Here is a 14,062-nt window from a genome sequence, read left to right on the forward strand (position 1 = left end):
CTGGTGAGGATCAAAATCTTATTGTACAGAGCAGGAAACTGAGGTTTAGGGAGTTAAAAGGTTTGCCCAAGGTTCACTCAGCTAGAGAAGGATGGGACAGGATATACACAGTGAACAAGACAGGCTTGATTCCTGCCCAGGGGAGGGAGCACCCAGGCTCCTGGGGAGCCAGACATAGAACAGTCGACAGAAAATAAAATCAACAGCGAATTCCTATGCCAATGAGCTGAGTCAGAGAATAACAGGAGGGACCTACTTGAAATGGAGAAGGCAGGAAAGACCATAAAGATAAGAGGAGGAGTTGGTTTGGAAAAGAGAGCCTGGAAAGGCATTGGAAGTGGAAGGAACAGCATGTGCAAGCCTCAAGGAACCCACGAGTAACCCCACAGTGGACCTGCATTGCCTGAGTTGGCATTGTTTTACCAGCAACCTCCTGGTCTGTGTGGGGCTTGATACTTAGGCTAGGACACAATTAACCAGACCTCACCCTTTAAAGTTTTTCTAACCAGTCCACCTCCTTTCATCAGGTATTAAAAATGCCAGAAGCAGAGAAACCCCTTGCCCTGGCTCCAACATTCCTTCGGGACAGTTTGGCTGACACAGCTTTTTTATGGGCCTGGATACGGGCCTGCATTTTGCATTTCTGGCAATGATGATGATTTTCCTGTTCACCCCTGGACTGTGACCCCTGGAATATCCACCAGGGTTTCCAAAGAGGTGGCCCTTTCCTCTTGTTCCATTTATTTATAATGCATGGCCCTCCTCCACGCCAGAGGAAGCCTAGTTTTATTTACATGTCAGTGCCCCAGAGGGCACAGGGGCCCACATGGCACCTTTGTCCCCAGGCTCACTCTGGGCTCCAGCTGGCAGGTCAGGACAGCTGTCACCTGCTTGGAAATCAGAGACTCAGAATTTTGAGGCTGGAAGGGGTGACATTTCACAGATGGGAAATATGAGGCCCAGAAAAGGTCTGGATGTGCAAAGGCCTCCTAGCCTGTCAGAGCAGCAGGGAGTACCGAGGGGTCCTTGCCATGTCCTCTGCCACAGACAGTCTTGATCAGCAGAAGGGTGATGGGGACCAGATGTTTGCCTAGTGAGGCTGCACAGGGTCTGACTCCCAACCCCACCACTCCTGAAAAGTAACTTAACTCTCAGTGTGTTCTCTTTCTCACCTGTAAAGTGGGCTTTCCATCACACTCAACCCTGAGTTACTGGGAGGAGTAACTGTGCTGATGCATATAAAGTGCTTAGAAAAAAACCTTGGCACATGCTAAGGTTTCTCTCTGTGTATTATATAAACACTATATATCTATTCACATATACAATAAATATATGGAAACAGTGAATCTCCTATCAGATCTCCTGCTTAACAAGAGGAAGAAAGGCCCCAGAGTTGTTGAGTCACTTGCCTTGGAACACACAGCCTTGGACGCACAGGACCCTTTCTGCCCCTGGCCAGTGGTGTGGCAGGCTGAGGGCTCTGTCCCCAGGATGGTGCACTTACTAATGTGTTCCAGGAGTCAGGGGATGGCTCCTCTTCCCTCTGCCTCCAAAATTAGAACACTGGGCTCTGGAAGGTGCCCCCAACTCTGGGCTACTGAGAGCTGTAAATGGCCCTTATTAGAATGAGGAGGGGGCCTTAGCACCCCTGAATGAAACTGGCTCCTGGGCTGAGGCTGCTCCTCCCCGAGAGCTCCTCGGCTGGCTCCTTAGTCTCAGGGGACACCAGCCACGTCCTTACCTGGCTCCTCCAGCGTCTTGCTTGACCTTTACTTAAAGACCAGCTGTAGCCGCTGATGGGTTTCTGCGGGTCCCCCGAGGAGACCCTTCAGACAGCTCGAGCCCGGTGCGCTGGAGAGAGCCCCTAATTGGGGCAATGAATCATCGTTTGCGGCTCCCGGCTGGACACAAAATAGATAGAGGAGCCGGCGCGCTTTTGTGCGCAGTTTGGGACGCGGGGGGGAGGGGGGAGGGAAAGAGGGGGGACAGCGGGGGAGGGGAGGGGGAAGGGGGAGGAGGAAGGGAAGGCGCGCGAGGGAGGGATTCCCCGCCCGCCGGTTGCCGCCCGCCCTCCTCCCTTCCCCTCCCTCCGCGCCGCCCGCCGCCCCGCCTCCCTCCTCCCCAATTAAATGACCCAACGCTTTGGCAGGCGCCGAGCTCGCACATGCGGCTGCCGCTCCAGCCGCCCGGGGCCCGCCGCCGCCGCCGCCGCTGCGTTCCGGGCGCGCTGGGCGCGGCGCCGCCGGGGGCTGGGCGGGCCGGGGGCGGGGGGGGCGCCCCTGCGAGCGGCCGAGCGCCCGCGCCCGCGCCGGCCGCCCGCCGCCAAACTTTGCGGCGCGCACACATGCTTCAAGTTGGGCGCGGTGGCGGCGGCGCGGGCGGGCGCTGAGGGCGGCGCGGGGCGGCCATGAGCGGGCGGCCGGTCTCCCGCAAGCAGCGGCTCATGGCCGCCGTGGGCGAGCGGGCGGCGGGCGGCGGCGGCGCGCCGCTCTCGTGCTTCATCTGCGGCGGCGGCATCGGGCGCGGCAAGGAGCTGAAGCTGCAGGTGAAGCAGCCGGCGGCGGCGGCCGCGGCGGCGGCGGCGGCGGGGGGCGCGGGCGCGGGGACCCCGGCGCAGCCCTTCTTCCCGTTCCTGCAGCAGCAGGAGCCGGCGCCCGGCGCGCGCGAGCTGTCCCCGGCCGACGGCTGCGTGCTGGTGTGCGCCGTGTGCCGCTGCTTCCTGGGCGAGCAGTGGGCCGCCTTCGAGCGCGCCCGCACGCCCGTGGACAAGCGCATGTACTGGCTCAAGCGGCCCCACCAGTGCGACGCGGGCGCGGGCGGGCGCCGCGGGGGCGCGGGGGCCCCCCGCGAGTGGAACGTCGCCTACGCGCTGGGCGGCGCGGCCGGCGAAGACGACGACGACGACGACGACGACGGTGGCGGCGGCCCCGGACCCCGAGCCGCGGCCGAAGAGCCTCGAGACTCGGAGCTGTCGGAGCTGTCGGACACCGACCCCCTCTCGGAGCCGGACCCGGGGGCGCGCGACGGTGCGAGTCCCCGCCGGGACGGGGCGCCAGCGACACGGGCCACTCTGGGGCCGGGGCCTCTCGGGGGCCGCTGCCAGGAGTGGAGGCCGGCGCCGGAGCCCCCTCCGGGACAGAGCACCGAGCCCCGCGCGCAGGGGGACGTGCAGGAGGAGGAGGGGGACCCCTCGAAGCTCCACGTGCACGGGGAGCCTAAGGCCGGCGGCAGGCGCAGGCGGAAGGGTGTCGGCAGGCAGTGGGTCCCTGAGGCCCGGGCCAGCGTCCTGAGGGGCATTCAGGACCCTTGGCAAGGCCCTCCAGCCCAAGGGGCCCCCGCAGGTGGCGTGAAAGGAGCCCCTTCGGGCAGGGCCGCCAAGACTCTGGAGAGCAGGCCGCTGGCGGAGCCCCGTGGAGGCTGCTGCTTGTCCGAGGACAGTGACATCAACATCACCAGCGAGGAGGAAGACCGAAAGGAGCAGCCTCTCCGGCGCCCCTGCGGCCCCAAAGAGAAGGAAAACGGGGGCCGTGTCCCCCGGGTTCCTCCGGAAAGCCGCGCTGTGCCGCCAGAGGGCCTTTGCTGCTACATCTGCGGGTCGGCGCTGTCCCCGGCCTCGCAGCACCAGATCCACGTGCAGAAGCAGGAGAAGCTGGCCCAGGCCCCCTTCTTTCCCTTCCTGTGGCTGCATAGCCCGCCTCCCGGGGCTCAGCCCATCAGCGAGGGCGGCAGCACCCTGGTGTGTCCCTGCTGCTTTTCCTCCCTCATGCAGCAGTGGCAGAGCTTCGAGCTGGCCAGCGTGCCGGTCCTGCAGCGACTGTACGTGGTACCTCTGAACAGCCACGCCCCCGGCATGGCCTCCAAGGGCAGGAGGCTCCCGAGGGAAGAGGGCCCACCCTCGCTGACCCTGCCAGAGGCCTGCTACCTCTGTGGGGAGGACTGCACCCCTGATGCCCGGGCAGTGGCCTCCAGGATCCTCAACGGCAATGCCAGGAGCACCATGCATTTCCCCTTCCTCAGCCTCCTGCCCTGCCCTCCCAACGCCCGGGGCCCCAACAAGCGCTGTGAGGTCCGGAGCTGCCCCAAGTGCTTCAGCGTCCTGGAGGACATCTGGGCCTTGTACCGGGCCTGCCAGAACGAAGAGCTCATCACCTCGGTGCAGGGCTTCCTGGGCAGGTACCACCAGGCCTTCCCTGCCTCAGACCCTGCTGTCTCCGAGCCGCCCACATCGACCCAGGGCAGCGCCGTGTCCATCTGCTACATCTGCGGGACTGAGCTGGCCCCCGGGAAGGAGTTTCAGCTCAACGTGAACCCCTCCAGTCGCTTGGGCGAGAAGGAGCCCTTCTTTCCCTTCCTCACGGTTTACCCACCCGCCCCGCGTGCCAGGCCTGCCGACTCCACCGGCCTGGTGGCCACCTGCGTGCTCTGCTACCACGACTTGCTAGGCCAGTGGCTGCAGCATGAGGCACGCAGCGCCCACCACGCTGTCAGCGCCTGGTCCCGGCAGTACCAAGTGGACACGTTCGTGTGCTTCTTCTGCCAGCAGGAGAGGAAGCGGTGTCTTGGGCTGAAGGCTGTGCGGGTGGCCCGGCTGCCCTTGTTTCTCTACACCCTGCGAGCGAGCCACAGCCTGCTGGTGGACGACGGGCGGCAGCTGATCATTGGCGCCTGCGTGGAGTGCGGGACCCTGGTGTGTGCTGGCCAAGGGCTTACCCGCCAGGGACCCGTGGGCTGGAACTCCCCAGTGGCAGCGGCGATAAAGGTAAGTAGCGGTTCTCATCTCATCCTCTGAAATCCGTGCAGGAAAAGAAGGGATGTTCTCCGTTCCTCTGTCAGGAGGCGTGAGCGCTGGTTCTGTGTGGTGTGTTCTAGCAGGAGGTGCCCTCCCTGAGTCACCAGGCTGGCACTTGGAGGTGGGTGTACTGGCCTGGCTGGGCTCAGAGGCATGTAGCAGGTAGAAGAGTTGGGGGCCAGGAGTGGTCTTGTGGAAGAATAGGGCACTGCTGAGAGCAGCAAGCATGGGCCTGAACTTGAGTGTGTTTGCAGCAGAATCTACCAAACAGAGGAAGTTCGGGGCATGTCTGTCATCCGCCTGATAACATTGGTAATTAGTCCAGCCACGCAGGTCACAGAGAGGTCTCCGTACTTACCCGGTTTCAAACACATCAGAGGTGGAAGTTCCTCTTCACTAGAGCTCCCTGGTGGCTTAGCTTTTCCAGAGTTTTCCATCCAAGTTCACACTTTTCCTTTGTGACTCTGGTTGCTTAACAGCAGATAGAAAGATTTCCAGACGTGGGGGTTTGGGACCCAGGGGGACAGTGGCCCAAACAGACTCTTCCCCCTGTGGGAAGTGAGTCTTTCTTCTCTGCAAGTCAGCTGTGCAGGAGGAGGCAGGAGGCCTGGCGCTGGCCCTGTTTATAAGGCGCCTGCCTTCACGCTGCCTGCCCAGGAGGAGCCAGACAGGGCTCAGTTCATTTAGGATCCGGCTTTGGAAAGGCCTGCGGCAGGAGCTTCCCCGGGTGGGTCTGAAGTGGGCATCTGTGAGCTGTGATCACCAGTACGGCCACCCAGGGCCATGAATCCGGATTTCTACCAAAGACAGACCGGCTTGTTTCAATCAGATGCCTGTAGTGGTAGCCGCTGGCGAGGGGCCTGCAGAAGGATGTGGGAATTGGGGAAGTTTGTCTCTGGTCTGTTCAGTAATGGTCGTCCCATCTGTTTGAAAGGTTCCTGGTCCTGCCTCCCAAGTGTCCATGTGCGTGGTGGTAGCACCTTTAAAGTGGACCCGGCCCGAATTTGCCCACCTCCCCTCATGCTCTGTCCAGGGTTCCCTCTCCACTGATACTGCTTTGGACTTTAGAGCTGCCTTTGAGGGCTTTGGTGCAGTGTCCTCTCACCTTAAACGGAGGAGCGTATCACCTCTCATTTGTGGTGGGTGGCAAGTCTGTGCGGCGCCTACTGCTGGACATCTGAAGAATTGCAGTTTCCAGACGGGCTGGCACTGAGAGAAGAGCCCGGCATTGGAGCAGGACAGACTTGGGTTCCAGTCTTGTCCTTTCTCTCTGAAACCAAGTGCCTGCGCGTCCATTTGTTATCCTCGCGGAGCTCATTTCCTTGGTTGAGGAGTGGCAACCTACATCACCTGCTTTGTAGGGTCATTGTGAGGATTCCATGAGTCGGGGAATTTAAACTCGCCTAGAAAGTCAAGTGCTTGGATCATAGTGTGACCCTCATGTCCACCCAATGTGTGTGATGGGGCAGTTTTTTCTAGGATGCAGGCTGGTCTTCCGCAAGGCTTCAGGTTTGCAGGCTGGGTGTGGATTTTAGGCTTCACGATGGTGTGTCATGGTGTAACCAAAGTGCTTTTGGTGGGGCCTCTCAGACAGCATGTTCTGTGCAGAACATCCAAACTGTGCAGAGTTTTCTCATGTTGATTTGCTCACTCATCAGGATTGATGAGATGCCAACTGGGGGCCTCAACTTGATAGGAGCTCAAGGAAACAAAAGAAGCTACAGTTCTCAGTCCAGCTAGGGAGGGGGTCGTCTAGGGTAGCCTGGTGTGGATGAACACGCAAGCTGGTGTCTGTCCAGAAGGGGTCAGCATGAGTTTGGGAAGGCTGCTGAATGTCCAACTAACTTTTGCACCATTTCTTTTCTTTTTTTCTTTTTGCTCCTCACCATCACCCTATGATGCCCTATGATTCCCATTTTAGAGATGAGTAAGCCCAGACTCAGAAAGTCAGATGACCTTGGCAACTATCACACAGCCTGTAGATGACTGAGGGGGCTCTTGAATGCAGGTCTTCTCACCCCTAAATTCCATTCATTGGATGGAGTTGGGTAAAGCAAGAGAAAAGCTACAGAGGTCAGAAGGAGCCATGCAGCCTTGAATGGGCAGGAGTACCTATGAGTATGGTGGGGCGAGATGAAGGGGAAATCAGGTTGGAGTAACTAGAAACCTTGAAATCAGGAAAAGGAAGTTGGGTTTAGGGGAGCAATAAAAAGTTCTTACGAGAAGACTTGGAACAGGCCAGGAAGGGAGCCACCCAGGACCTGGCAGGGGCAGCAATTCAGGTGGGTGGTGAGGCCATCCGGACTGTTTGTGGTGGGGGCAGCAGAGTGGGTCTCAGGCTCCATTAGAGGGATAGAGAAGCGTAGACCCCACCTGTAAGAGCCCCTGAATGAAGGTCAGTAGATGTCAGAAATGCAGCCTCTGCCTTTCCTCCCTCCCATTCAATCAGCAAATATTTATGGAGCCAGGTGCTGTTCCAGACACTGAGGATTTGGTAGCAAGTTCAGAACCTTCAGTGTCAGGGGGACAAAGAGTCAACAGAGAATACAGCTTCCTGCAGAGCTGTGAACACAGCAGGAGGAGGGTGAGCCCAGTGCCAGGCTGGGCGTGGGGAATGAGAGCGCACGTTTGCAGGAGCTGGGAGCACCGTGAAGGGACTGCCAGGCAGGAACTCTCCGGGCAAAGAAGCAGCTGAGCCACCTGCGGAGGTGCAGAGGCTGAGCCAGCTGGGGAGGTGCAGAGGCTGAGCCACCTGGGGAGGTGCAGCGGCCTCCACACTCATTTCCTGAGTCCTTAGTTCTGTGTCTCTCTTTGGTGTGTGGTTTGAGAATTTGGGTGGGAGTGACTGGGGCTTTGGAGGGTGGCCGCAGGGAAACCACTTAGCCAGGACGGCATGTTCCAGAACCTCATCTATACTGCCTCCTATAAGGCCTCAGCTGTTTCCTGTTAAGCATTGATTCATTAGTGACTCAACTGTAAATAGTACAAAAGAAAACTTGAGGGAGGTAGGGAGGGAGGGAGGGAAGGAAGGAAGGAAGGAAGGAAGGAAGGAAGGGGAAAGGAAAGGAAGAAAGGAAAGAAGGGAGGGAAAGGAGAGTGTCGTCCGTGCCCTCTGGATGTGTTTGTGGCTTTTCTTTCCAGCTGGACTCTGTGACCCTGGGAGAGCACTCTGCTCTGTAGTCACAAAGTCTTGAGCTGGGTGCTTGGATAGGGCTGTGTCAAGGCTGGGCTGGGGAGGCTGCAGCTCACTCTTTCAGGGTCCTGGCATCCCTTCCCCAAGGAGGAACCCCATCATACACAAAGCTCTGCAAAGCCACAGAAAGACCCTGGGTTGACCTTCAGACAGACCTGGCTTTAATCTTCATTCTGCTGGGAGCTGGCTGTGTGACCTTGGGCAAGACTCATGCCCTCTCTGAGCCTCAGTTGCAGTGGAGATGATAATCCTCTGGAAGGTTTGTGATGTCAGAACAGCTTGCGTGCAGCAAGGGTACGAGATGAGTCCATGCTTTTCTCCCTCCCTGAGATACTGGATACTGTGGTGGGTCTCTCATTGTCACTCTCAGGCTCTGATGTGCAGTCCCTGGCCCCCACCTATCTGCTGGGGTTGGGGAATGGTTTTCCCTCTCTTCAAAGCTAGTGGGCACAGCTGGCCAGGCTGCTGGAGGTGGCACTGGGGACTTGATGATGATGATGATGCCTGTATAGGATGTTTTCCATGTTCCAGGCTGTGCCACATGCTTCACCTGTATTCACACTTACTGAATCCTCACAGCCCTGATTAGGGAGGTGCCACTGTGCCCATTTCATAGAGAAAAAAGCAAGTCCAGAGAGGTCAAGTAATTTGCCCAAGATCACTCAGCTAGTAACAACAGGACTAGCATTGGACCCAGGACTCCAGTTCTGTAATCTGTGTCCCAACCTCATCTCTGTCCTGCCTTTCTGTCCCCTCTTGGGCTCCAGTTGTGAAGGTGGCAGTGCCCGGAGGTTGGATGGGTCATGATTTTCTCCGCATGTGCCTCCTCCCACCCCAGGGCAACGGAGAGGCAGGAGTTATTTGCGTGGACTAGAGGCCCCTACTGGCTGGCTCTCTGTTCCCTTTTTCTCCGACCTGCTGACGCGTTGTGCCCTTCGTCTGTGCTCTCCCCAGCATTGCTCAGGTGTTCAGATTTCAGCCGGGACCTCCTTCTGCTGCTGGGAGAGGCCTGCTCTGTCCAAGATGGGTCAGCTGCATGATCGATTTGCTTTCCTTGCAAGCCAGTTGGCGGGCAGGCCGCCCTTCCCTCTTCCAGCTCCGTCTGGAGAGCGTTCTGGGTAATGGAGCATGCAGCTGTTTACCTAACCGCACCCTGGCCCCTCACCGTGGGGACGCCTTGCCGAGCCCCCAGTGCGGCCTCCGAGCCCAGAACAGGTGTTGCTGCCGCGGTGCCTTTCTTTTCTCAGCGCTGACATCTGAGGCCTGCAGAGAGCGTCTGTCATCACTCGCCTGTCAGGCCCGGCACGCACATCTGTTTCCCGTGTTTCCTGGCTATCTGCGCCCACACGGCTCCCTGCTCTTCAGGGAGGGCCTGGCAGCTCCTCCTGCCCAGGTCCAGGCTTGGGGGGCACCTAGGCCAAGGCGACGGATCAGATTGGGGAACTTTGTGGGCTGCCCTGCTGGGCTGGCACTGGCATCCTGTCCCTGGAGGCAGCTGGGAAGTAACTGGGCTTTAGGCCTTTCTCAAGTTCCAGCCACCTTCTCCAGGGGAAGCCTGTGCTTTGCTTGACGGGTTGGGAGCCATCTGCTCTGAGGAGTAAACTTTCCAGACTTGCCTTGTCCTAAACCTGGAGGCAATTGGAGACAACTGGGAAAGAGGAAGTGGAGACAAAAGGTCTTCAAAACTCAGCCTTCCTTGGAAGCAGGGAAGGCAAGGGACAAGGCTGGAGGAGGGGTGGCTGTCTTTGGCCAGGGCCGGAGTCTGCATAGCTTTCTGGCCTCTTCTCTGGTTAGTTTCCCTGGATCGCACCCTTGAGTGTTTTCCGAGGGTTTATACGTTCTGGGCAAGTTTGCCTCGTTTGCACATTTTTTCAGCTGGGGAAGAGCCCATGTCTGGAATTTAGGTTCATCTTCTGCCCTAGGTCTATATTTCAGTGGGGAAGGTGCAGAGGGATGGGATGCCTGCCCTTCAGAAAGAGCGTTTCAGAACTTGGCTTCCGTTCTCCACGTAGCCCCAAGTGGGATCTCATGGGGACAGTTGTAGAAGGAGCTTCTACTTACCGGGTGGCCTTTGCTCAGTTTCAGCATCTGACAGAGTGAAAGGCCTGGTCTTCAGGGGCCACAGGTGGTTTGCATCACCCCCGTGAAGCCTAACTAACTGGTGGCACCGTGTTGAGAAGGATGCTGAGCTGTGCCTGGAATTGCTGGGAAAATATCTAGTGATTTGTCGGTGGTCTCTTCTGCGGAGTTAGGAACAGGAGCGTGACTTCTGGACGTCTAGGTTTTCTGTATTTTATCTTAATTTTTCCATAGCTTTATTGACATATAATTGACACATTTAAAAGTTTAAGGTATAAAATGTGTTGATTTGATACATTTATATGTTGAAAATGATTACCACCATAGCGTTAGCTCACATAGCTACCCTTTCTTTTTTGTGTGTGTGTTAAATCCTCACCTGAGGATATTTTTCCCATTGATTTTTTTTAGAGAGAATGGAAGAGAGGGGGAGAGACAGGGGAGAGACTGATGTGAGAAAGGCACATCGATTGGTTGCCTCCTGCACATGCCCTGACTGAAGCTGGGGATCAGGCCTGCAACCAAGGTGCGGGCCCTTGACCGGAATCGAACCTGAGACCCTTCAGTCCACAGGCTCTAAACACTGAGAAAACTGACTAGGGCTGCCCTTTCTTTTTGTGGTGAGAACACGTAAGATCTACTGTCTTGGCAACATTCAAGGATACGTGATACAGTATTATCAGCTATAATTGCCATGCTGTAATTTAGATCCCCAAACTTGTTAATCGTATAACCAGAAGTTTGTACCTGTTGTTTAATGAGACCTCCCTATTAATGAGGTCTAGGTTTTAAATTCCATATATGATGCTGGGGTCCCGAATCACCATGATACTCTGTCCTGGTGAGAATGATAACATGCTAGGATCAGAAATATCCTCATGGATCATCATTTTTCAGACAATGCTACACCAGAAGGACCAACAGGCCCACAGCCTCATGCCACTTTTGCTGGTTTATTTTGTCAGTAACACCAACTAACTATATGTACAAATAAGTTTTTTAAGAAATTCTGGCAGCCCTGTGCCGGGGACGCAGCTGCAGTTCTGCTTCTCCCCTTGTTCTGGGCTGCCCTGGAGAAACGTAAACACACTTTCTGCCCATTAGCTCAACAAATGTTTGCGTGCATGCCTGCTGTCCACCAGGAGCTCTGTGAGCACCTGGCACTCCAAGGATGTGCTGTGGAATCAGGCAGCCTCTGCCCTTGGGTGCTGGCAAGGGATTGGGAGTGAGGGACCTGGCTGTAGCCATGCAGTCTGTTTTCTGCTGAGAGCCCAAGAGGAGGCTGGGAAATGGGTATGTTCCGGGAAGGCTTCCTGGAGGAGGTGACATCTAAGATGAGTCCTGAAGACTGAAAAGGCTCAGCCAAGTCCACATGGGAGTCATGTGCTCCTGGCAGAGGAGTATGTGCAAAGGCCCAAGGTGGGGAGTGTAATTGCTGAAAAACCTTAAGTAGTTCTCCTTGCAGTGGGAAGGAGGGATGGGGCAGGAGGGGTTGGCAGTGCTTGGAGTCCCTGGATATGTATGTGATTCAACTTGAATAAATCTGAATTTAAAAATGCCAATGACTAGACTGTGATGATTGGGGGGGGGGGGGGAAATACCAGAATTAGAATCAGAATCTGTGAGAGGTAGTCCTAGTGGCAGTGATATTTTAAAGCTTCCAGAAGATTCCAGCATTGGGGTGAGAAGTGCTGATAGAGGTAAACACAGCCCAGGAGTTAGGGACCTTTTTCTCTTGAAGGCATAGCAATCACAAAGGATTCCGTGCATGTGCTCAGTCTGTCTTTATTGAGTGCCTGCTGTGTCCCAGGCACTGTTCTGGGCATTAGGATCCAGCAGTGAGCAAACCAGACTGGGTGCAGAGAGGGACTGTGACAGTGGCCATGGAGTGTCTGGGAGACATAGGTGAGTGGGGGCTGTCTCAGGAGCAGTGAAAAGGATCTGGGCAGGGGCCTGAGGTGGGACCTTGGAACAGGGGGAAGCCGAGGTGCCAGAGGTCAGAGAAGGTTGATCTCAGAGGCCCACAGGGGCCTGTCATGTGGGACCTCATTGGCAGGAGGACTGTGGGCTGACCCTGAGAAGATAATGATTTTAAATTGGAGTAAAATTCACATGCCGTAAAATTCATCCTTTTAAAGTGTATAATTTGGTGGTTTTTAGTACATTCACAGACTTGTGCAACCATCACCACTATCTAATTCTAGAACATGCCCGTCACTCCCGTAAGAAACCTTGTGCCCATTAGCAGGCACTTCCCCCCTCTCTCCCCGGCCCTGGCAGCCACTAATCTTCCTGTCCCTATGGATTTGCCTATTCTGGATGTCTCGTGTAAATGTCTCATATGGGGTGAATGGCTGCTTTCACTTGGTGTTTTTGAGGTTCAACTATGTTGTGGCATGTATCAGTATTTTATGCCTTTTTATGACTGAATAATATTCCACTGTATGGACAGACTACATGTTGTTTATCCATTCCCCAGTTGATGAACATCTGGGTTGTTTCCACCTTTAGGCAGTTGTGACTATTGCTGCTGCAAATGGGTGTGTGTAGGTTTCTGTGTGGACATGTGTTGTTGTTTTTAATTCTCACCTGAGGATATCTTTTCCATTGCTTTTCAGAGAGAGTGGAAGGGGGAGAGAGAGACAGACAGACACCTACGTGAGAGAGACATCGATTGGTTGCCTCCGGGGATCGAGCCTGCAACTGAGGTATGTGCCCTTGGTCAGAATTAAACCTGGGATCCTTCAGTCTGTGGGCCAACACTTACCACTGAGTGAAATCGGCCAGCGCTGGCCGTGTGTTTTTATTTCTCTTGGGGGGACAACTGGAGTGGAATTGCTGGGTCATCTGGAGGCTCCCTGTTTGAGAAAGTCCCATTTGTGACTCCTTGAAGCCTTTCTCTGTTTCCTCACTGACCATAGTCACACCTCCTACTGCAGGTCTCCAGGCATCAGGTTTGTGTCTAAAGCTGGGAGTTGATCAGCTCCTCTCTGGGATGAGGGGAGCTTTATTAAGAATTGAGAACACGTTGCACCTGCTCTTGAGGCTTTGCCTTGCTCCAGCCACAGCCCTGGGAATCAGAAGCCTTGGACTCTTGCCCTAGCACTCACTGTGGCCTTGGGCAAGACCCTAACTGGGTCTCATGTTCCCCTCTGTAAAATGGGAGCAGATGACGAACTTTTAGCTGACCCCCTTGGCTCCCACTTGGCTGTCAAGTTCTAACCATCTAGTCTTTCTGCACCTGTTGGCAGGAGTGGGATGGAGTTGGGGAGAGACCCCTGAGGCCAGGGGCTGGCTTGGCTCTATGAGACTAGTGGCTCTCGGGTTCCCTGGCCCAGCACTGGCCACCCCAGCCACTTGCTTTTGGTTCCTGCTGCCTGACCTGTTTGGTGTGGAACTGAATGAAATCAATTGCTGGATTGGATTTCCTTCTAGAAGTGCCAGCAACCTCGAATAAATGACACAAAGGTCCCAGTTGGTATTTGGCTCAGCAGAGCCAGGACCCTGGGCAGGAGCAGCCACCTCTCAGGTCTCCTGTTTCCTCCTGGCAGGCTATAGGGCCAGAGGGAAGGGGGGAGGAATCATTCAGGGTCTAAGGGAGGCCCCCTCACAGATCAGAGCCACCTCATCGTGCCCACCAATTGCTGTGATTGGTGGGGCAGAGCTGGTGGCAAGGAAGGGCATTTAGGTTCTAGCCACCCACCTGGTCCTGATGGAGACACAGTGAGGTCTAAGGTGATGATGATGATAGAGATGGCAGTGGCAGACAGTATCAAAAGCATCCCCTCTGTGCGAGCCTTGTCCTAAGAGCTTTGCCTGTATCACCTCATGGAACCTTTCATAGTCTTATGAGGTAGGTTTTCCTATTTTATAGATACAGAAATTGAGGAACAGAGAGGAGAACTCACTTGCCCAAAGTCACACAGCTGGGAAGTACTGGAGCCGAGACTTTGATCAGGCTGTTTGGCTCCAGCATCCACACTCCTCCCAGATGCAATGCC

The 14,062-nt window shown here is 56.0% G+C and overlaps 1 protein-coding gene across 3 annotated transcripts in view; it reads left to right on the top strand.

The window, feature by feature from the left end:
* Positions 1-2,302: 2,302 nt before the first annotated feature.
* GSE1 (Gse1 coiled-coil protein) overlaps positions 2,303-14,062 on the top strand; it is a 401,187-nt gene continuing 389,427 nt past the window's right edge. For 2 of the 3 annotated variants that reach the window (XM_081117611.1, XM_081117612.1), the window contains exon 1: positions 2,303-4,759. In XM_081117611.1, coding sequence (XP_080973737.1) covers positions 2,408-4,759 — 2,352 coding nt within the window. In that variant the 5' untranslated portion in view covers positions 2,303-2,407. The remainder of the gene's footprint in view (positions 4,760-14,062) is intronic. The other variant, XM_081117613.1, reaches the window with a different exon arrangement.

The sequence above is a fragment of the Miniopterus schreibersii genome, assembly GCF_964146895.1.
Source record: "Miniopterus schreibersii genome assembly, chromosome: 18".
In the NCBI taxonomy this organism is placed as follows: Eukaryota; Metazoa; Chordata; class Mammalia; order Chiroptera; family Miniopteridae; genus Miniopterus; species Miniopterus schreibersii.